This window comes from Hyaena hyaena, unplaced genomic scaffold (assembly GCF_003009895.1).
Source record: "Hyaena hyaena isolate Hyena2069 unplaced genomic scaffold, ASM300989v1 scaffold_75, whole genome shotgun sequence".
NCBI lineage: Eukaryota > Metazoa > Chordata > Mammalia > Carnivora > Hyaenidae > Hyaena > Hyaena hyaena.
Window position 1 is genome coordinate 1386581 of NW_024080707.1, and position 24485 is coordinate 1411065.

At 40.7% G+C, this 24485-nt stretch overlaps 1 protein-coding gene across 1 annotated transcript in view; it reads left to right on the top strand.

The window, feature by feature from the left end:
• CACHD1 (cache domain containing 1) overlaps positions 1–24485 on the top strand; it is a 216486-nt gene that overhangs the window by 65729 nt on the left and 126272 nt on the right. The window contains exon 2 of the mRNA XM_039233474.1: positions 19244–19306. Coding sequence (XP_039089405.1) covers positions 19244–19306 — 63 coding nt within the window. The remainder of the gene's footprint in view (positions 1–19243; positions 19307–24485) is intronic.

The window sequence follows — 24485 nt, forward strand, 5'->3', positions numbered from 1 at the left end:
TTTATTACAATAGCAACAACAAAAGTCGTTTATTGAGTATAGTCGTTTACTGTACATTGGCTACTGTGTTACTGAGATAAAGGATTATCTTATGAATACTAACAATAATCCTATGAAGTAGAAGTTGTGGGCAGAGGGGAGTCTTGGAGTTAAGTAATGTGCCCTAGGCTACTCGGGTACTAATTGGCAGAGCTGGGATTTGAATCCACAACAGCCTTTGACCCTAATCTTTATGTTCAACAGTATCTTATGTTTAGGTCACTAATAATCGGTCTTCTGTCACTGCCAAATTATCCTACTTTGAGTCGTATCAGATCTGTTTATTTCTCTGCTCTAACATTACTTCAATGGGCCCCTCATACTTGTAACTCTTCACAGCCTTGCTTCCACATCCTCCATGATCTTACACAAATCTCTTTTTATCTTGCTGTCCATGATTGATAAAGATTGGCTAGAATAAAAACAAAAAGAGAAAAAGATGCCTTGAGACTAACATTGATATGATTCTATAGTTAGGGTCGTTTGGTGTCCCCTGAGGTAGCACAGGGGGGCTGGCAGTTAAAGATTTGGGCGTCCTTTGTGGTCAGGATCTGATAGCACAGAACTCTTACTTTTGAACTTAAAATTGCACCCAGAATTTTGCCCTGTAATTTAATTGGAAAACCTGGGGGTGCTTCTTTGCTGATTTATGGCATCTGAACAATTTAGCATTTCCCCAGGGCCATTTGACTTTTCCCCATCTCACCTCCACAATAAGTCTCAACCTTCCTTCCTAGAGGTTGAAGGCTAGCAACTTAAAACAATTTTTTTTTTTAAATGTTTATCATTTGAGAGAGACAGAGGTGTGAGTGGGAGAGGGGCAAAGTGAGAGGAGACAGAGAATCCCAAACAGGTTACAGGCTCTAAGCTGTCAGTACAGAGCCTGAAGTGGGGCTCAAAGTCATGAACCATGAGGTCATGACTTGAGTTGAAGCCTGATGCTTAACCAACTGAGCCACTCAGGCGCCCCAAAGGCTAGCAACTTTTAAATGATACGTGAAAACTTAGTCTTAAGAAAGGACATTTGAACAATCAGAGTTATTGACAAGATCTTAAAAATCCCTATGTATACGTCTATGGGGGGAGAGTTAATTAGGGAAAGACCACATTTAAAAAGAGTGAAAATATTGAGACATACCTTTTAGTTTTATTTCCCTAGTTAAGTCAAAGAGTAGTACTGGATTTTTCCCCCAACGTTGTTAATGGGTCAACTCTTTCCTTGAGCAGTTAATTGGCAAGAATCAGCTCAGATGTATGTCAATATTATATTCTTTTTTTTTTTTTTTTTAAAGGAAGGAAGAATGAAATAAAACCTTTTTTCCCCTGAGCCTTACTCTCTAGCAGGAATGTGTTTAAAAAAAAAAAAAAAAATGATGATCTGAGGAAATCTTATTGGCAGATTGGCAGTTAATTGTATATCACATTCAACTATTTCTGTAATGTAGAGCAAGTCTGTTCATTGCATGGAATGTTTTTCCACTGGCTTCATTCCTTAAAGTTGATATTAATGCATTGTGGAGAAAATGGAAAGGGCCCTATTTAATGCCTCCCCGAGCCCCTTTAGAAGGAAATCCTCCTGAGCTCTAAAAATCATACCACTATGGGGACTCTAGTTTACTGAAGTCTGATGCTGTTCTATGGACATGAAGCAAAATGTTCACCTGGCTACGTTTTCATAGTGTATATGGATTCTTCCCATTCTTAATTAGGGTTGAAGAGATTGGGGAAGGGATGAATCCAGGCACACATCTTGAGATGCCTCGGGAATACCTCCCTGCCTTCTATGGTCCATTTGCTTTCATAGTGATGAGGGTGAATGTGAATGTATATACAAGGCATAAAAAGACAAGTATGTGCGCACACGCAGGCATGAGAAAGGGACAGACAGAACACTTAGAAAGAAGGCTGCCCTTCATCCTCCTGCACTGTTAGTGGGAATTTAAGCTGGTGCAACACCTCTGGAAAACAGTGTGGAGGCTCCTCAAAAAATTAACAATAGAACTCCCCTATGACCCAGCAATAGCACTGCTAGGAATTTACCCAAGGGATATGGAGTGCTGATGCATAGGGGCACATGTACCCCAGTGTTCATAGTAGCACTCTCAACAATAGCTAAAACATGGAAAGAGCCTGAATGTCCATCAACTGACATCCATCAGTGGATCAAGAAGATGTGGTTTATCTATACAATGGAATACTACATGTCAATGAGAAAGAATGAAATCTGGCCATGTGTAGCAACATGGATGGACCTTGAGGGTGTTATGCTGAGTGAAATAAGTCAGGCAGAGAAGGACAAATACCCTATGTTTGCACGTATAGAAGGATTAGGAGGAACTTAATGGAGGACCATAGGGGAGAAGAAGGGGAAAAATAGTTGGGGAGAGGGAGGGAGGCAAACCATGAGAGTCTTGAATGCTGAGAACAAACTAGGGCTGATGTGGGTTGGGGGAAGGGGAAGGAGGGGTGATGGGCATGGAGGAGGGCACTTATTGGGATGAGCACTGGGTGTTATATGGAAACCAACTTGACAATAAACTATTTAAAAAAAAAAAAAAAAAAAAAAGAAGGCTGCCCTGAACTTGGGGGAGGTAAACAAGGTCAACATGCACATAAACTCTGGCAGAACTCCTGTCTCTAGAAATGTGTTCAGAGTGAGTTTCCGTTTGTTAATTTGCTTATTACCCACTGATGTCTCTTCGTTGCTCAAACAACAAGAATTTTTGAAAGATTCTATGAATTCCCAGTAGGGTGTTTCTCTCGTGGTATAGATGCCATGAGTTAGTGCCTCTCTCATGAATTCTTTAATTGGATGGTTCTAGGTACAGGAGCACCGTTGGAACAAAACAGAGTCCTGCTCATGTGTCATACATACCAATATGGAGGGACAGACAGCAAGGCCTAAAATAAAATCTAGGACATGTCAGATAGGACCAGGGCCACTGGGGTTGCTACTTTGTAGAACATGGCATTTGAGCAGAATCCTGAAGCAAGGAGGGAGCAAGTCCATACAGAGGCCACGTGCTTCAGGAAAAGTGAACAGGAGGCACAAAAGATCTGTGGCTGAAAAGTGCTCAGCCAGTCTGAGTAATGGCCTGGAGGCCAGTGTGTCTGGAGCAGATTGAGGCGGGAAGAGAGCAGGAGCCAATCAAAGGGCATGCCTGACATAGGGTATGGAGGTGGGCTTTTACTCTGGGAAGCAACTGGAGAGTTTGTACCTGCAATTGGTAAGAGCCGTAAGAGCCGTGGCCATGAAGTCAGATGTGTCTGAGTTCAGATCTTACCCTGCCACTCCCTGGCTCTGATTCCCCCTCTATAAAGGAGACTTCTTATTTTTACTGTGAAAGGATATGTCAGGAGGAGGTGGGGTTAGACAGCAGCCACAGAAGGTAACCGGAAGAGGATTTGTTTCTATTAGTGTCTTGTAAGGAGACGCAGGGTGTGAGTAAGAGGTGAATACGGCAAGGGTGGAGGGAGGAGGAGGCAGTTACCTGAGAATGTGAAGTCGGAGTTCTGAGGCTTTGCAGCCATTGAGAAATAATGCAAACACTTAGCCAGGCTCCAACAATATGCACTAACTCTTGGACCTTTGATACAGCGCTGTCCAGCCCGCCTCCAGGTTTGAAGCTGTGTATTAATAAATGAATTCGCAAGTAGAGTTACCAACACTGTTCTGTTTTAAATAGTTTTATTAAGCAAATTAACTTGGTGCAAAAAATGCAGTGTAACCATGCCATTTGTAAGCCAATCACCATATTTATTTTTTAAAGCATTACTCCAGAGAGTACTATCCATCCATGGTGTGTTCTCTTCATGAAATACAGTTCAGGGTTATAGGATACCTTCTCCCCCTCCCCTCTTCTGTCATTTCATCTCTGTGACTGCATACAAAGTCTCATTAGTAGAGAAAATCAAAGTACAGGTGTGGGGCTATTGGCGAATGTGAGTCCCAGGTCAACAGGAAGCAAACCTACCAGCCCTTCTGGGATCTCCCCTGCTCTGTACGTGAGGCTTTAATAATTCCTTTCAAATGCTGGGACCGAGGCTCCAGGTAACTTTGTGTTGTATTGGGTCAGACGTCCCTTCCTACTGGCCACTACCTGCAACTTCTGCTTATTCTTCCCTCTTCTCCCTGGCAGTGGGAGCTTTTAGGATAGGACAGTCTTAATGCTAAGGCTTCTAGAACCTAGCTCAGAGCCAATCCAGAGTCTGTGTTCACCTACAGCAAACGAAGTTGGGCCACGGCGGGAGGGTGAGCATTTCCAGAACATTGAGCTGAAGAAGCTTAAAGCTGGGACAAAGGAAGCTTATTTGCTGCTGCAGAAATCTGGGGGACTAAGAGCTCTCGGTCCCAGATTTGAACCCCAGCCTCTAGGGGAGCCCAGAGTTGTAGGAAGATCAGCCCCGTCATGCTGTGGGTTGGATGTGTGACTTTGGAGGAAGCGGCTTGGTCCTGGTGAACGTTAGTTCTTCTTTTATGAAACAAGGATACTAACACATACCCTTCAGAGCGGGGGTAAGGCAGAGGAGGTACAAATCAAAGTGCTTTCCTGCTTTTTCTTCCCCCTGTCCCCTTGGGAAGCCCCAACCAAAGATGTTTCCATCTGTAATCCTGAACGTGGTGACTGCAGGTGGAGAGCACCTCTCCCTCTCCCTCCCTGTTTTTCCTTCTTTTACAGACCTTTTTTTAGCCGGATCATACTTTAAAGTACACTCTACAGAAATTTGGGTTGATACGGAAATTCAGTATAGAGTCCATGCTGACATTTCAGAGACTTAGAGTAGAGGTACTGTGTTTTGAAAGGTTCCGTGGTGTAGAACTTTCCAGTGATTAGTAGGCCATCTCCATGAGAACTCCCTCAACAATCCTCACACTTACTGGCCTCCCCTAGGTCTGTGGACTCCTTATCTGTGGCGGTGGGGCTGAGGAACCTGCGTTTCATAACAAGCAAACCAGGATTTGTGTTGTGCCTCTCAAGTTGAATAACCACTACTTGAGTGATGGGAATTAAATCTATGTAATAAGGAGACCTACTATGTGCTCTGTCCTATTCCTCACATAGAGAGTAACTAAGTCCTCATAGCTATGAGGATGAGGCAGATATTAGGGAGATATTGTTTGCATTCCTTAATGTCACCCATTGAAAGTGTATAATTAAGTGGTTTTTAGACTATTTCCAGAGTTGTGCAGCCATCAGCACAATCTAATTTTGGAACACTTTCACCATCCCATAAAAGAAATCTTATAACGATTAGCAGTCTCTGCCCAAGGTAGATATTAGAACACCCTTTTTTAGATCGGGGGAAATTGAGGCTCTGGACACTTCAGGCAACCTGCATCCAACCCCACATTAAGTAGTGGACCTGAGGGCCAGAGGCTGACCTCCTTGCTTCCAGAACCCGTACTCTTTCCACTATGCCATGCTCCCTTCCAGGAGCTGAAGCCAAATTAAATATTTACTTGGGGAGAATAATTTGATGTTCTGGTTTTGTCCTTATTCAGTAGTTTTAGATAATGTATTTTTCCTTCCCGTTCCAACTGGCATTTTTGGGTAAATCGGGTTTAGTTTTTAGTTATGTATGCAGTATAGCCAGATTTTTAAAATCATGAGATTTTAAAAACATGAGAAATCAGCATATTATAAATGTAATAGCGGCAGACTGGAAGCTAGGAGAAGCCAGTGTCCACACCGTGTCCTATTCCTCGTTGGGAGCCTATCACATAACTTCTTTGAGACTTAGTTTCCCCTTCTGTCAAATAAGTGGGTTGTATCATTTTTTTTAATTTACTCATTAAGCATTTATTGGCCATCGATTGGTGAAGATGCTGGATATTTAGGGAAAATGATAACAATTTTCCTACCAGCTATGCTTAATTGGGCAAAAACACTATGCCTGACACCGTCCCATTTAATTCTAACAGCAAACCTAGGAGGTGCTAGTGATCAATCTGTCCCCTCCCTGCAGGGTTGGAGGTAGGTTGCTTAAATTTCCATGAGGAAAAGGCTCAGAAGACTTAAATAACTTGTGCTGGTCACGCAGCTGAGAGAATTGAGGTCTGGATGATTCCAAAGCCCAGACCTTTGCCCCTCCCCAAGTGAGCACGTGCCTCCTATGAGGTGACTACCAGTGCCTATAAACGATCACTTGCAGTACAACGTGAAAGTTCAGTGAAAGCACTAAAGGGGATTTAATCGTTTTGCCTCTTGGGTAGGTCTGGGAGGGTGTCTCAGATGAGCCCATGGATTCTGTTGAAGGTGGAGCCAATTTGTGCATTTCCTCCTCTCCTGCAGCCCCTTTGCTTATTAGCGTGTGCAGGTTGGATTTTTAGGACTGCTTACTTCCCCCAGGACATGCACTGCCCTGCGGAATGGAGGGAACCTTGTCTGTTGGGCGGTACCAGATTGGGAGAGGCCAGTACCTCTGCAGCTTTTTTTCCCCAACTTCAGTTTACTCCTTTGGGCTCCTTGGCATATGTGTTCAAAGCCTTGGGCGCAAGCAAACTGGAGATTTGTGGTGTGTTCCCCACTAGGTGGTACCATCAGTAATCAGGGGGAAAAGTCATTTTCCCAAGGAGCCAATTTGAATGTGGATTTCTAAAGCTATTTGAGGAAACCAGTAGGCTGAGCCTGGGAGCCAACCTGGTAAAGGCCCTGGGAACTAATTGTGGAAGTCATTTCCTGGAAATAGGGACTATTTAAATTTATCTTGTTACAAGGCTTCCGAAAAACTGATGTAGAAGAGTTTCTGACGTTGGGATAGGAATGTGGGTAATCTCAAATGAGATTTTTTTAAAAAATTATTTAAAATAAATAAAATTTATTTATTTTGAGAGAGAGAACGAGCAGAGGAGGGGCAGAGAGAGAGAGAGAAGGAGAGAATCCCAACCAGGCTCTGCGCTGTCAACATGGAGCCCAACGGGGGTTCAAACTCATGAACTGTGAGATCATGACTTGAGCCAAAATCAAGAATCGGACACTTAACCAACTGAGCCACCCAGGCGCCCCTCAAATGATGCATTATTCCTGGGAATAATTGTTCTTTTTGGAGAATTTTAAAAAGTTACCATTATTGAGCTCTTATTGTATGCAAAGCATAAATGCTATACACGCATTGGACCTCACAAAAACCCCGTGAGGTAGCTGTTATTATCACCTCCCTTTTACAACTTAGAAAATGGGGATGAATCTAAACTCTGAGACTACCCATTTGGTAACAGGACTTTTGGTGGGGTTTATTTTTAATTCCCCTTTCACTTACTGTTTTTTTAGCCCTAAAATTTGAAGAATATCTCTAACCAGCATTTATTTATTCATTAAAATTACATTGTGAGTCTGAGCCCAGAGAGCCATCATTCATCAAAATGTTAGTTAATAATTATTGAGAATCCTGGCATGTGGTGCGGGAGCCATCACAGGCTAGGGTTGTTACCATGGTATTCGATATGCGTGACAGGCACCCTTCCTGGGAGAGCCTGAAAAACGATACAGGCAGTTGGACCTGGGAGACATTTATGTAATCATATTAGCATCACATTTATTCGGAAAAGGCTAACTGCTTTGATTCATGTCTTAAACGTCCACATTTAAACTCACCATTCTCCAGACTGCTTTGTCTATTGAAATTTTCATCTTAAAAATCCTTCGATTCCTTGGCTACTCCTCCTGTAGCAAGTTTCAGAGATATGTTTATAATTTTTATTTTTAACAATTCAGATCTCATCAGCAAATGTAATTTTCTGGAAACATCCATACACATGGCAGAAATACCTGGCATTAGTCGCTTCTCAAATTGGTAGTTCAGTAAAATTCTAGCACAGTAGTAGAATGGAAATTTTAGAATCACGGTGTTTTCTATAATCAAACTCAGTTTTGTGTTTTCTAAGTGAGGGACGCTAGACCTAGGGAAGATAAATGACGTCCCCCTGCCCAGGCCACAGAACTAGTTTGTATAGAGCTGTAGTTTGACATTATTAGTTATCTGGGTTTTGTTATATTTCCATTTGAAGTTTCTGTACTCAATGATTGTCCTGAAAAAGCATCACTTTTAAATAAGACTGTGCCAGAATTGCATTTATGAAAATTATCTCTATTTGGATAGGATAGCAGTGAACATTCCATGTGAAAGACAGCCCAAATGGCCTCCACGGTAGCATATTTTGAAATGTCAGAAACTAGTCTTCATATCAGAATGCAACACTGCAACTGTGCTTTAAACCCCAGCAGTTGTTCTGCATTAAGTTATTTTTAAATTATTTTTTGAATGAGTATTTTTCAGTCTCCTTCCATAATATTGCTCTGTTGTGTGATTGGGATTGCACAATTGAATAAAACCGTCCCTCGGAGGATTTTTATAACTTTGCGAAGGAGATAAGACACATGGGAAACTTCAGGTCACGGTCCCTCATGTATTATGCTAGATGATCCAGTTCATTTGGCTCTGAGGATTGTCACAGACCCTTGGGATAATAACTGGTTTCTAAATGGCCTAGATTTTTTCCCTTTGTGAGAAGTTAGGAAAATGGGTGCATGGCTCTGAACATGTGGAATATAAACATTCCTAAATCACCTATTTCATCATGTCACATCCCAGTTAAAAATCCTTTTAGCAGCACTTTATTTCTTGGCCAATATGCGTTTATGCATATACTCATTCAAAAACTATTTCCTAAGTGCCTACCATATGCATAAAATCCACCTTCTTTTTCTGGCTTGAAAAACCTCCACAGTCTGGCCCTCTCATTCCTCTTCCATTTAGTTCACTCTTAGTTCCCAAAGCTCCCCTTGTGAAACTGTCTTTGTATCACAGTTACTGATTTCAGAGTCCGTCTTTAGAATATGAGCTTCTCTGGGAAAGGAGCAAAGTCTTTGTCTTTGGACAATCCATTTCCAAGTATATGGGGCCAGTGCATAGTAAGCGCTTCAGAAGGGATATGTTGAAGCCAAGGGATCTAGAATGTAGGGTCCACGTGGACAGGGATTTTGTCGGTCGTACTCATTCTTGTAACCCCAGCATGGAAAACAGTTGCCTGGTCCCACGTGCTTAGTACTATGTTCCAGACCCTTGCTGTGGGCACTCTGAGATGTTCTCATCCAAACTCTCAACCTCAAGCCCTATCTCTTTGGAGTCTGTCTCTCATAACCTCCCCCCGACCCACTACAGCACCTTGGGCCTGTGCCAAACACACAAAGTTCAAACCAAGTCTGTTTTACATTGGTGGCCACTCTTTATTTTTGATTTCTCCATCTGTCTAGAGAGTGAGTTTCTCCAGAGTATTGGGGCCACATTTTACATGGTTTCTGCCACCTTCAGAAAGGACATGATTGATTGACTGGAGTTATTAAACGTCTTTGCTTAGGTCTGGAAGGTTAGGCATTTCAGTTTTTCTAGTTCCCTTTGAACTTCAGGGCTGGATTCCTAAGGACCTGAGCATTTGAATGGGTTTGTGCACACACGGAATGCTTGAATATTGAAGGCTATACACTTAAAGTGCCACCCACTCCCAAGAATAAATGCAACACCATTAAATAACCTCTGTCTTTTTTCTTTCAAGGTGAAACAAAACTTAAAAAAAAAAAAAAAAAAAAAAACCTTAATGGAGATCTAGGAGGTGGAGAGTGGGTGGAGGAATTAAGAGTTAGGGGAGTGGAAATTTGGCACCATCTGCAAAGCGTTTGGGCAACTCAGCTTTCCATTTCTGAGAGGTTGCCATGCATTGTCATGAGTATTACTTATAATCAAGTTACACTGGTGAAAGGCTGAGTCTTTCCAACATGTGAAACTCATTTACTTGCCTTTTTCCCCTCTTACTCTCTTTGAAAGCCAAAACAACAACAAATAACAACAAAAATCCACTCACCCTTCAGAAGTTTTATTGTATTTAGGGGGAAGTGTTTCCGGCTTGTTTTGCCTGTCTTTGTTCTCCGGGTTCATATTTACTCACCCGCTCTTCTGGTTTTGAATGCTCCAACAGGAAATCAAGTGATCAAGACCAGGAATTTTGCTTGCTGACATTATTGCTTTAGATTTTCCCTGCTAAATCAGACTACAGGCTGTTCCTTTCCCCCTGTAATTTCTTTTGAGGGATCGAGTGGACCAAAACAGGCAGCTCTTTGTAAAGGTGACACTTGTCACTGACTTGTGACTCTCCCACATGCTTTTTACTATTCAGAGCTCATGTTGGTTTGTAGGGTGTTAAGTTAAATAGCATCAGACTGAGGAATTCATAATTTGAGTTCTTTTGCGAACTTGAAGTATGTAAGCGTCTGTGTGTGTATATATTCAGACCCCAAAGAAGACAAGGAAAAACTGGGATAAGGGGGGAAGGCTTTGTTAATAGATTGTTGGGAGAAGAGCAATAATTTGTAACCTGACAGACACCTTTCTCCTTTTTAAAAAAAATTTTTTTTAAATTTTTGTGGACTGGTTGACTAACCAACCAGAATAATGATCTGAATGACTTAAGGCCTAGATTAAAGGGTAAGCAAATGCTTACTCATTCTCACTAGATACAATGCACTGTGCTAAGAAATCGTGGCATGGACCAATTATCAAAAATTTACCACAAAGTTAGAACCATTAATCCAAAAGAGTGGAAGAGCATTAAGTAAAATGTAAATAGTTCTTACTGAGTAGTCAGACAAATGGATTTTTTTGTACCTCCAACTGTCATAGAATTCCTATCATTCAGAAACTGTTCTTAATAGTTATCCTATTATTACTTTATTGTTAACCTATCAAGACTGTTTGAATAACTATCATGTTAGAGTGTGAAATACATTATAATGTTTTTACTGAAACCTTTTCTTTCTTTCTCTCTCTTTTTTTTTTTTTTTTGGAGACTGAGAGCAGGTGAGAGGGGCAGAGAGAGAGAGGTCGTAGTGGGGGTAGGGGGAATCCCAGGCAGGCTTCACACTCAGCACAGAGCCAGGTGCAGAGCTCAATCCTATGACCCTGGGATCATGACCTGAGCCTAAATCAAGAGCCAGACGCTCCACCGACTGAGCCACCCAGGCGCCCTTAGTGCAGTCTATTGAAATGCCTTTTCATATTCATGAGGTTAAGTGAGTTAATACATGGGGAAACTACTTAGTGCCAGACAGATAGTAAGCAATAGCTATTATATTTTTTTCCATACAACCTTAAAATAAGGAAGTTTGTTGCACCAGGAAATGGGTACCCAGGGTACCATATGCACAGGGTCATCTATCATGTATGGATTAATTTTGTTTGAAATTCCCAGTCCACGCCTCTTCCTCTGCCATGCTTTTCAGTTCCTAAGCATTGCCCTTTGTCATGAAATAGGAATAGCCCTGTTTCTTCCAAGTCACTATGGTGTTCAAGATCTGATTTTTATGGTGAGGATCAAGCATAAGCCCTTGCATTTATGTTTTTTCCAGTGAAAGCTCTCAGGTTGGTGATCTAGTTTTTGGTAGAGCTGAGTTAGTTGTAACTGAATGTATGCCCCTTTTCATGAGTGTGGCGACTCTGAAAAATGTTGGTCCTTCTCCATTATAAAGGAAACGTGCTCCATTTTGAAATGGGAGTGGGAAGGGGGAGGAAAGAGGGTATAGAGGGTATATTCTAGATTCATTTGTCACAGGGAAGCCCTATTCCTATTTTGGGCACTTTCTAGATTTTGCATAAGTTTTCTCTCTTAAGATGGTATTTACCTGGGGGCACCTGGGTGGCTCAGTTGGTTGAGGGGCCAACTTTGGTGCAGGTCATGGTCTCATGATTCATGAATTCGAGCCCTGCAACGGGCTCACTGCTTTCAGTACAGAGCCTGCTTTGGACCCTCTATCCCCTTCCCTCTCTGCCCCTCCCCTGCTTGCTCTCTCTCTCTCTCTATCTCTCTCTATCTCTCTCAAAAATAAATTTTGTTTTAAAAAAAAAAAAGGTATTTACCTAGAAGACAACACATAAACTTTAGGGTAAGGCAAATTTTACATCTAGACTTGACCACTTACTTAGTAATGTTCAATTTTGGACAAGTGAAGTGTCATAGAATCTCAGTTTCCTCATCTGTAAAATGAGTACACAGTAACTGCTGTGAAGGGTTGTTGTGAGTATTAAATGAAATATGTAGTAAAGCACCTGAATCCATTCTGGGCCCTTGATAATATATATGACAACATAATTACATGTAATGTACCCCCACTCCCAACACACATGTAATTAAAACAATACTAGTATATTTAAAAACATTTTTTAATGTTTATTTTTGAGAGAGACAGAGACAGAGTGTGAGGAGGGGAGGGCAGAGAAAGAGGGCGAACACACAACCTGAAGTAGGCTCTAGGCTCCAAGCTGGCTGCATAGAGCCCAATACAAGGCTCGAACTCCCAAACCATGAGATCATGACCTGAGCCGAAGTTGGATGCTCAAGCTGACTAAGCCAGCCAGGTGCCCTTAGGTTATTTTTTATTGTGCTTTTTAGTGGAAACCTTTTCAGTACTCCTGGCAAACTATTTTCTTGAGTTACCTGTATCCAGAATGAATAAGCTTAGAGATTTGAGAAAATGATGAAGATTTGTAGTACCAGATTCATGACCTCCGATTGCAGAATGATGAGCCCCCACAGATAAGGTCATTTTTCTGGACCTTCCATTTGTTTAACAATGTGAGGCTAAATAGTCCGGGAAAAATCAAACGATGTCTAATCTGGGCAGGAGGGATCCCTTAAAAACATGGTGAAAGACTATGCATGAGGTATGCCTAGGGGAAAACAAAGTCATGGATGTTTTTTGGTTTTTGGGTGTTTTTTTTTTTCCTGAAACACTTAAGTTAAGTTGCCATTAATTCCCTGCCCAGAGATTGTTGGAGTTTGTTGTAATGACAGAACTTTGTCTTTTAATGACTAATGTTGGTCAGCTTCTTGAGATAATGGTGGTAATCTATATTTTCCTCCCCTTTGGCCACAATTCCTAGAATCCTAGGAGGAGATCCAGAGCTGAATGAAGTTATTAGTGAACTGTCAGCCAAATTGGCTTGCAGCAGAGACCTGTAGACATTAAGAGAATAAGCCTGTGAATAAAAACTCACTGCTGCATTTTCTCAGCAAAGATCGGGGAGGGGAGACCCATTAGGCTCGTAAAGGTATTCATTTCTTCCCTCTGCTGTTGTGCTATACCACTCATTTAAATACCTAGTTAAGACTTGGCAGAGCTGCTCGAGGCGTGAAGGTGGAGCCAACTGTCTGGACTGACCATCTTATTGAACACTCATGGAATTGTTTCTGTTCCAGCAAAGCGGCTTCTCTTGCCATCTGGTAAGCAGGCTCAATTAAATACCTTTGGGACAGAAGGAGGTGTCAGAGAGGAGTAGGTCGAGTGGGGACAGAAGGACTAAGGTGCAACCCTTAAGAGGTGGGGGGGAGTGGCTACACACTACATGTGCACATGCATGCACGCACCCACCCACCCACTCACCCCTCTTGCCAAAGACGTAGGGGGAATTCTCTTCAATTGTTACATGACTCGTTAATTTCTAACTTCATGAGTTGAACCTCGTCTTCAGGGGAGGAGGAGGAAGGCAGTGCTTAGGAAATAAAAGAACAGAATATGCAAAGAGGAGATTTGATTACATTGTGTTGTAAGTTTAGAGTATCCAGGATGGATGAAACTCCGATAAAGACACCTTTATTTTTTTCTTGCTGAAAATTCAAGTTAGTACAGTGCCCCTGGATGGGAAGACTCAAGAACTGAGTAATGTTATATACTTAGAATATGAGGGAGCAATTAATGTGTAGCCTCAGGGAAGGTTTAGGAGACCTTCTCTGTGAATTGCTAGGTGACTCCAGTCGGTACACTCCCAATTTCATCTGGATTACAGATTGGGTGTAGGTTGTTGAGTATTTATAGTATTCCATCCAGTTAATAGATTCTTTTCCTCTTTTAAAATGCATAAATAATTTTGAAAACCTAGGAAAACGTTTGAGTAGGGTTGTTTTAAAGAGACTGTCTAGAATGTATGTTTAATGTATACTTAAATTCATTGAAGTATAACATACATACAGCAAAGCGCACAGAGGTGCCTGATGAATTCTTATAAAAGTGACACATCCTGATAACCAGGACCCAGATCAAGAAATGGAATATGGCAGCATCCAAGAAGCCACCTTGGTACCCTATTCTGTTCATTCTCCCACAAAGGGTAACCACCCTCCTGACTTCTGACAAGATAGATGGGGTTTGCTTGGTTTTAGATTTGCTGTTAATGGAATTACACACTTTGCATTCTAGTGTTTGGCTGCTTTCACTCAGTATTATGTTTGTGACTATCATCATGTTGACATAGGTTACAATTGTGTGTTCTCTGCCATTGCTGAACATTTCAGAGTGTGAACACCCCGCAGTTTGTTCTAGTGCTGATAAGCATGTGGATATTGTCCAGGTTGGAGCTCTCGTGAGTAGTGCTGCAATGACCATTCTCCTGCTTCCCTTTTTTTTTTTTAATTTTTTTAAAATTTTCATTTATTTCTAGGAGAGAGAGAGAGAGACAGCATGAGCAGGGGAGGGTCAGAGAGAGAGGGAGACACACACTCTGAAATAGGCTCCAGGCTCTGAGCTGGCAGTCAGCACAGAGCCCGACGGCGGGGCTCGAACCCACAAACCACAAGATCATGACCTAAGCGAAAGCCGTACACTTAACTGACTAAGCCACCCAGGCGCCCCTCCTGCTTCTCTTTTGATAAATATGTGAACACATTTCTGCTCAGTGTATACCAAAGACAGGAAATGCTGGGTCATAGGATATGCATATAATTAAGTCCAGAAGATACTGCTAACTTCCCAAAGTGTGTGTTAATGAGAGAAAGGTCATTTTGTAAAGAGTATTCTGTTCTCATGAGCGTAAAAATGAAGTACCTTGTTTTCTTTTGATTGTGGAAGTCAATTTAATTGATCAGGAGGATTCAGCAAAATATTTTTACTTAAAATAACTTTTTAAAACCCTTACTCATTTTAATGATCTTTTCACTATACAGTAAAACCTATTTTTACTTACAGCCCCTGAAAATGGGAACCGGCAGGCAGAGGCAGGTAGCGTCTTTGCCTCTCCTTCCAGGGACTTGTAGGCAGAGGAGAGTTCCTTCGGATTCCCTCCAGGTTGTGCTCAAATTAAGAGCTCAAATTTCTAGAATTCCTTTCATTCTCCAGGGAATTGGGAGATGCCTTGGGAACAGAGTGCAGAATGTCCACCCTGCCCAGCCATACCCTAACCCTGTTACGGTGAGCAGATCATCCAAGAGCACCAGGCAATCTGACCTTTTAGGGTTGCTCACCATCTTCATGTTTTAGGACAACGTCTTCGTTTTCATTTCTCAAGTCCCTCTAATAATCAAGAAACTCTTCACACTGAGGTCACCAAAATATCAGCTAGGTATATCATTTGGAATTCCTGACTCTCAAATTAAAAATGATCACCCCCCCACCTTCCCCCATCCCCAACTTTGTATTCTCTTCCTTCCACAGCTTCATGTAGTGTGGGGGGGGGGGGAACCTTTGGCTGGGACTCTTAATTATTCAGGCATTGGTTATATATATATAGACTTCAGATAATCGGATAAATATATTGTTATTCTAGCATATTATATCCTGCTTAAAATGGTAGGAAAAAATCCCCAAACTCATATTTTTTCCACACGCAGGTGTTAGAATTCCTAGATTATCCTGAAGAAAAGGTGATGTGAACAAATTTCATAGCTTTGCTAAAATCAATGCTTGTTTTTAACACAAGACCTAGGTACAGTCCTCAGCACTGGATTTTTTTTTTTTAACCCTGTGATACATTCCCCCCCTTCGATACATGTTTGAGCTGTAGCTTTCAATCTGTAAAATTGGTTTCACATCCTTGCCCTGCCTGCCACATAGGGTTACTGTGGGGATCAAAAGTGATCATTTATGTGAAATTGTAAACTATAAAAGAACTAAGCCTAAGCCTTTGAGAGCTTGGCTTAGCAGGCCCTGTATTTTAAGCTAGACCTTGATCTACAGAGTAGTGAAAACTCATTCTGTACCTTGAGATCTTGTGCACGCTCGCGCACACACACACACACGCACACGTCTAAACTTTTAACCTTGCACCAGACATGGCTGGCTGCCCTTTTGAATCGTGAGTTAGGTCCTCCTGGCCTCTAACACCCCTCCCCTGCATGGGGGAGGTGAGGGGCAAAAATTTTTGGCTTTGGAGATAGCCCCAAACTATTACCTTCCAGGTAATTTCACTTTCTGGAGTGGTTACAGGGTTGTATAAAGTAGGTAGTCTACAGAATTACTGCTGTTCATATCTAAAACTTCTTTCTTTTTAACTTTTATCTACCCAGTGGGTAAAATCCCCCATTTAAGTGCAGAGAATATAAAAATGCTTATATGGCATGAAAAGATCTGCACGAAAGTATTGGCAATCATTATTGATAATTGTTAAAATGATAAATGAGTAAAACAAAGACCAAAACACAGCCTTGTGAACACTTCCTGACATATATGCCTTTTTACAAGTGAGGAATTCACTTTTACTTTAATGACAACAATGAAAGGATGTGGTATTATTCTTCATTAGGTTTGGCCCTTGGTGGGCGATGACTTGAGCAAGGTGGACCTGGTGTGCTTCCCGGGGCTGTCTCATGCGTTGTTCCATCGGTCACTTTTTGGGCGGGGGGTACCTTCCAGAATAGGCCAGATGATGTATCAACTGGAAGATTGTGGCCAGAAGTGAAATAAGAAAACTGACGACCCTCATCAAGCTCCGGAGACACAACGTGAATTGTGTTAATTTTTAGTCAGTGTTCTCATGGTGCTGGGTAGGCTTTGAAAATTAAATTGCATAAAAATATGAAAGATGGTATGGGAAAGTAGATGGCAGTGACACAGACTCAGCTTCTAAAAATGCAATAATCTGTTAAACTAATAATTTCTCTTAGAATCAGAAAACAGAGAATTTAAGGTTGTAGGAATGAGGTTTACAGGTTTCTAATCTCTTTCCCCAAACAGGATCTGTTTTAGGATTCAGAATCCTGATGCCCATTCATGATAAAACACCGCCAGTGAGGTCTCGAACAGAACCCAGTAATCAGGTGCATTAATATATCTGCATCAAAATTAATGAACATTCACACTAAGAGGCTTAATAAAGACTAAGTACCCATCAGTTGGGGTTAGGATTAACTGCCAAATAAATTCAGGTCATGTCATATTTTGCTAACAAAGGTGTCATGAGAAGCTTCTGATTTTTAGAGCCTTTTGAATTATGGAACCACACGTAAGAGACTGTTGATCTGCATTACGTTTGGGTATCAGCTCCTGACAGAAGTGTTTTTTTAATATATGTCAGGCAGCCATGTGGCAAATTGTAATGAGATTGTAGAGTTAGGAGCACCAGATCCCGAGTCACACTCCCTGGGTTCAAATTCCAGCCTTGCCCTGGGTAAGCTATTTAATGTCCCAGGGTATTAGTTTTTCATCTTTGGAGCTGAGGGAATTTTCTTATAGAGATTGAATAGAATGTGTACACAAGGTACAATCTGTGCATTGCGTTAGACACTCAACAACCTGCTTATCTCCTCTGTATAATGGAGATAATAATAGTGCCCATCACAGAGGTGTTTTATGAGACTCAAATAAATAGATATAATATGCTTAGAACAGTGTCTGCCTATAGTAAGCATTCATTACCTAGTAGCCAATATCAGTATCCTTATCACTATGACTAAAAATCTGTAATTTTCCTATCAGTAGAGACATTTTCAGGGAAGAACCAGAAAAGAGACATCTGTTGAATGAATGAGTGGTGCCTGGTAAAATTATGATAATTCATAATTAGAATTTTCCAGACTGTAATTCCATCCCATTCTGTCACAATGCTTCCCCCCCCCCACCTTCCCCAGCATCTTGTCTTTCCTCATTTGCACAGCACTTGGTAAACTTGGCACTTGTCTTCCTCACCACAACCATGTGGGTGTGTTAGGCTCTCTGGGAAGTTGTCCCAGATGCTGATAAACCCTTGGCCGTAGGATAGAAAGGAAAAAGAGAAATTTTGGCTGACATCCCCAGGTCTGACTCCTTACTCTTCTGGAGAGTTCAGTGGTATCTTTCTAGTTTTAGGATAAATGAGGGGCCCACTGCTTTTTTTTTTTTTCATCTCTAACAGATACATATCTTAGATTCTAATTGTAGTTTGTTATATATTAATCTCTAGTGTTTGTTCAGTAATGGGTAGGGTCTGGTAAAGTCCTAAGTCTGCAGAGATGTTTTAAATGCAGGCCACGTATGGAGGGGGTGGGTGCTAGCTAGGCAGGGAGCAGTGCAAGAGCGTATGTGCTTCTGTGTCATAGTTTGGACTGATGTCTTGGCACGCTGTCCCATTTCTTGGCATGTAAGAACTGGATCTTAATAGGACTTGCCAAATGTGTGCAGCCTTATGTTACCCTCCCAAGAGGGTGCTTGGGTAATGAAGGTGGTAGATAATATTGGGTAGGTACTTGTGGGACCAGGGACATGAGAAGATATAGAAAGAATCCCTTTTAAAGAGCTTTATTGCGTTAGAGTTTAGTGTCTGTAAACAATTACAGCATTCACGGAGTGCAGGATTCAAATGAGAAACACAACTTTGTCAGATTATACCACTTGGATAAAATGGCATGGGCTCCGGAAATCTATAATTAAATGTATTTTTGAAAATGAAAAATACAGTGTAACATCTGGCTTTTTTCACTCCAGAAGCGCCCGGGTATTGCTCATGTAAGTGTGATTGACTTTGGTTGATACTTGGATTTCTTTGTGTAAAAATCACTTTTTAATTAAATTTTTTCTTTGATTCTGTTTTGTGTTGTAAACAAGTTATTCACATGCACACACACTCATCAGAAAATGGCTGTGTTTAATGTGGAATTTAAGAAACAAAACAGATGAACATAGAGGGAGGGAAGAAAAAAGATGATAGGGAGGGAGGCAAACCATTAGAGATTCTTAAATACAGAGAACAAATAGAGGGTTGATGGAGGGAGATGGGGGGGAGGGGCATTAAGGAGGGCGCTTGCTGGGATGAACACTGGGTGTTCTAAGTAAGTGTTGAATCACTAAATTCTACTCCTGAAACCGTTATTACACTATATGTTAACTAACTTGGATTTAAATAAAATTAAAAAAAAAAAGAAAATGGCTGTTTTTAGAAAAACTAATGTTTGTTCGTTTTCTTTCTGTTGCAGCGGATATTCAACTCCTTTGTTTACACTGAGAAAATCTCAAATGGGGAAAGTGAAGTACAGCAGGTAAGAGGTTACTTAGCACTGGACAATCTCTTTGTCTTGCTTCTGGACATGGCTTCAGTGCTCTCTGCAGGCCATTTCCATGGAGGTTCCTCCTATTCTCCGTGTGATTTCATAGACCTCTTTTAAACATAACGGTGCCAACCTTACACTTGCATTTCTTACAGGTAGTTGAAAAAATGGTTCTGGGGATGGTGTTTGCTATTTGGGTTATACTTTGGAAATGTTATTTAATTTGTTTTCATTGTTTTGGAGCTCCTGTGTGGCTCAGTCAGTTAAGCATTCGACTTTGGCTCAGGTCATGATCTCACGGTTTGTGGGTTCAAGCCCCACATCAGGCTCTGTGCTGATACCTCAGAGCCTGGAGCCTGCTTCAGATTCTATGTCTCCCTCTCTCTGCCCTTCCTCGGTCGTTGCTCGTGCTCTCTCTCTCCCCTCCCTCTTCCCCCTCTCTTTCAAAATTAAACATTAAAAATTAAAAAAAAAAATTCATGGGGCACCTGGGTGGCTCCATTGGTTGGGCATCTGACTTTGACTCAGGTCATGATCTTGTGGTTTGTGAGTTTGAGCCCTGTGTTAGTCTCTTTGCTGACTACTCAGAGCCTGGAGCCTGCTTCGAATTCTGTGTGTGTGTGTGTGTGTGTGTGTGTGTGTGTGTGTGTGTGTGTGTGTGTCTGCCTGCCCCTCCCCTGCTCATGCTCGGTCTCTCTCAAAAATCATTAAAATTTTTTTTAAAAATTTGTTTTCATTGTTTTGAAAATTCCTGAACTACTCAGATTTAGAAATATTAGAAATTATTTCATCTGCTATAGGAAGACATGTCCAGGCTCTGGAATCACACCAATACCCCAGGTCAAATTCTGGTTTTCTTACTGATTCCATGACCCCCCTCCCTCCGCTGTAAGTAATTTAGCCTTTTTGATCTACAGTTTCTCGGCCTTACTTAGGGGAATACAGTATCTGCTTTATGAGCTAATGAGAATTAAGTGAAGTAATGTCAAGTGACTGGAGAATAAATGAAATCTTTTCTGTGGAAGATTCTGGCATAGATGCAGCTCAGTGGATATTGGCCTCTTTTGTTCTTTATTTTTCTTTCCTCCTCTTGTATTTCTTCCTTTGCTTCTTTCCTTCCATCTCGTTTCAATGCTGCATGGGGTCAAAAAGTTCTGAGGCCAGATTCTGTTTACTTTATTTATAGCTGCCTTCAAACGGACTGCTTTGTAAATTAAAACATAGCGTCAGTGAACTTGGTCATAAATAATTGATCTGTGCTTGAAAAGAAGGCTGGTAAAGAGGGATTCTGGGTTTTAATTTCAGCTAATTCACCAACTTCATTGCACTACACGACCGTCAACTGGTAATTTGAAGCAAGGTTGGAAACTTAAGTGAAAAACAGGACCAAGCTAGAAACCAAAGTGTAGCAGAGTGCTTCCACAGACTAAAAAGATAACGATAGTAAAACACACAATAATTCAAATTCTCTGAGATGCTGCCTTTATTTTCTTCATGGAAAGCAGCCTGACTTGATCTGAACTTTAGAAGTGCCAAGCAAGAGGAAAAAGCTTTGTGTCATTAGAGAGAACTTATTTATGGGATAGTTATTTATTTATAACTATGTGGTTTAATCTTGAAGTTCAGCATTTCCTGTGTATAGACCTTAAAATGTTTTATTGGTTTCTGCAGGTTAAATTTAGAGGATATAAGCACTTCTGTAGGTACTCTTTTTCTTAGTGTTAGATATTTTTAAAAACTAATGACCCTACATTACAGTGAATATGATGTGGTTTGCTGTATCAGGTCTTAGCTTTATCATTCCGGCCTTATTTTTATTCCAGCAAACTGAAAAGTGCTTTTAGGGTCATCACATTGAAAAGGGTTTTTATGAGGGCAAGATTTCTACACTAAGCATGTCTGAGGAAAATGTTGGGGAGGCCAAAGGCTACTTGATAACAGTTTAAAGAAACTGACCCAGGGATCTCAATTTTGCTGCTTTCCTTGAAGTAACAGATACACGTCCTTCCGTGAGACTTACTCTGTTTTCAAACGTGAGAGTTTTGTTTTCCTGGACTGATGTCATTGCTTTATTTATCCAGCTGTAGAACAAATTTGGAAGCCTTTAATAATTTTTTAAAATTATAGCAACTGATTGAGCACTTAATGGAACACTGATGCTTATCACATTGATTTTTTCCCCCCTAAATAACCTTGAAGGAAAGCTATCCTTATTACAGATGAGCAAACTGCAGCTCTAAGACATAAGTTACTTGTAGTCAGGAGACAGTTAAATCAGAGAGCTAGTTTTCAAAATAAGTTTGACACAAAGTTATATTCTGTATTTTTAAGAGTTTATTTTTAAAATTTCTATTTTCAGGGGCACCTTCGTGACTCAGTTGGTTAAGCATCTTGACTCTTGATTTTGGCTCAGGTCATGATCTTACCATTTGTAGGTTTAAGCCCCACATCAAACTCCGTACTGACAGTGCGGAGCCTGCTAGGGATCCTTTTTCTTTCTCTTTCTCTCTTTCTCTCTCTCTCAAAATAAGTAAATAAAAACTTTTAAAACAAATAAATTTAAAATTTGTATTTTCAGTTCAAAACAGGAGTCTCTGCTAAACTTTTCTTTGTATCTGAGTAATTGAAATGAAGAATTCCCGCATAGTTCTGTGTCTTCTCTGATTGTCAAAAAGTTCTCTTTTATGTTGACCCACAACATACTTTTAACTTTTCTCTAGTCTCTCCCGTCTGCCCTCTGGAAGAACCCTGAACAAATAGATCTGCCTCTTTTGCATCCAGTATTTGGAGATAATTATCATGTCATTATTGTTATAAGAAAATCGTAACTGCTTATAAGATTTGTTTGATAAGCCAAAAACAGGCTAGTTATTCAAAGTAGATTACTGACTTCTGTACTTCTTTTTTAGCTCGTAGTCTTTAGCAAACCACTTCTTAATGCATGTTTTGATATATTTTGTAGGTTTTTGAATCCCGACTTGAGTTTGCTATCCATCATTCCCCCATTGGGGTAATGAAAACTTGAGCCTCATGGGTTCTTACCTCCCTACCTTACTAATCAGCTCTTATTGAGAGTTGGATCTGACTTGTGCATACTATATAAGTTGGCAGTAAATCTAATGTGTTGTTAATATCTCTGGTTAGGGGAGCAAAGTAATTAAAACTAATAAATATTTTGTGATTCTTGACTCTTACACAAAACTCTCTATGGTATAGACTTTGCTTTGAGTTTTCTAATTATTTCTTTTAAATTAACCTTCAGAGTGTGGCTCTAAATGCCTAACAATATGTTTTAAATCTTTAATTAGTTCAGTATCTGTAGTGTTACTGCCAAAAATCTATGGCAACAGCCTCAGTAAAATAAAAATCCCATGCACACATTCTTACAGGGAGCATTTCCCATAGACACCATTTTTTTTTTAACCATTGAAAAATGAAGATGTATGAGCACATAAAGGCATTATATGAAATTGAACCTGAATCAAGAAAAAGAAATTTTTGATCATCTGCCCCAAAGGGAGCAAAAACGGTCCACAAAACAAAAAGCGGTGAAGAAGAAACAAAAGAGAAAGAGCCTCCTGGAGCATATTCCATTGGCTCACTAAAGAAGTCACAGGCACCTTGGACATGTTTCAAGAGTTTGGTCTAACTTTTTCTTCAGTGCTCTGGTAATTTTTTACATTAATCATTTATTTAATAAAATAGCAAGCATAGTTCATAATGTTGTATTTCATAAACTATTGATGTCACTGGCTGATTTTAGAACACCTCAGAATTCTTTGGGGATGGGCAAGATAAGATCATGGTAAGAGCAACCCTTCTGTGTGAGACGGACCTGACCTTGGGCCAAGGGCTTGCCTCTAGCAGCACTCCTTTCTTACACTGTATCCATTTGTTAACTCTTGAGGATCTTCTTCTTCAGCATAAAAACCTGATCTTCTCCTGTCTTAAACAGAAACAAAAACCCTTGACCTCACTTCCCTCTCCAAATAATGCACCATTTTTTTCTTTCCCTTTGAAGCACAAAGCATCAAAGAGGTGTCTATATACTCCCTAAATCCAGTTCTCCCATTCTAACTGACACCTTCTCTGGCACTACCAGTCCCATAAAACTGCTCTCTTCAAGGTCACCAGTGATGGCAACGTTGCTAAATCCAGGGTCCTTATTATATTTGATGAACATTGGTACTTAAGAAGTCATCCTTTGCATTGTATTGATAACTTACACACTTGCCTGCAGGATCCCGCACTTGCCTTTTTGCTGTTTCTTGACATATTCCTGCATTAGGGCTTTGCTGTTCAGACTTATGTCCTCAAGGGCCTTGGTCTGCTTCAGGTATATCTTCCTCAGACGTCACTTGCTGAAAGAGATGCCCACCATATTTAAAAATGCAGCCCACTCTGCCTGCCAGACTTTTGATTTTCCTTTACCTGGGTTCTACTCCTCCCCCCTCCCACTGCACCCCTTTATTACTTATCACTGTGGTTTTAGGGTACTGGCTTTGTAAAACTAGTTTGTAAACATCCCCCCTCCTTTACTTTTGGAAAGAGTGTAGCATTGGTAGTATTCCTTCCTTTGATGTTTGGTAGAACACACCCAGAATACCATCTGGGCTTGGAGCACTCTTCGTGGGCAGGTTTTTGATCATGAGTTTCTTTAATAGCTATAGATCCTTGGGTTTTGTGAGTGGGACTTAGGGAGGAGGTTTGGTTTTTTTTTTTTTTCCTTTTCAGATTTTCTGTCTCTTGTATCAACTTTAGCAACTGGATTTTTTTCAAGAAATTTGTCTTTTTCCACCCAGTTGTCAAATTTGTTGGCATAAAAGTATCTATAATATTGTCTTGTGCTTTTAATATCTGAAGGCTAAAAGAACATGAAGAAAAATCAGTAAAAAATACTGGTTCTTTGAAAAAATCTCCGTTGCATGGATAAATTAGACCAATAGAGAATGAGAGAGAGAATGAATGGCAAAGCAAATTGGTGATGACCAAGTTTTTCAAACTTGAACTTGGCATCATTAATCTTCTTCGTTTTCTATTTCACAGATTTGAGCTCTTTATTATTTCCTTCCTTGCGCTGGTTAATTTTGGTCTTTGTCTTCTTAAATTGGAATTTCAGGGCATTGGTTTTTATACCTTTCTTCTTTTCAAATAGAGCCTTTTAACACTA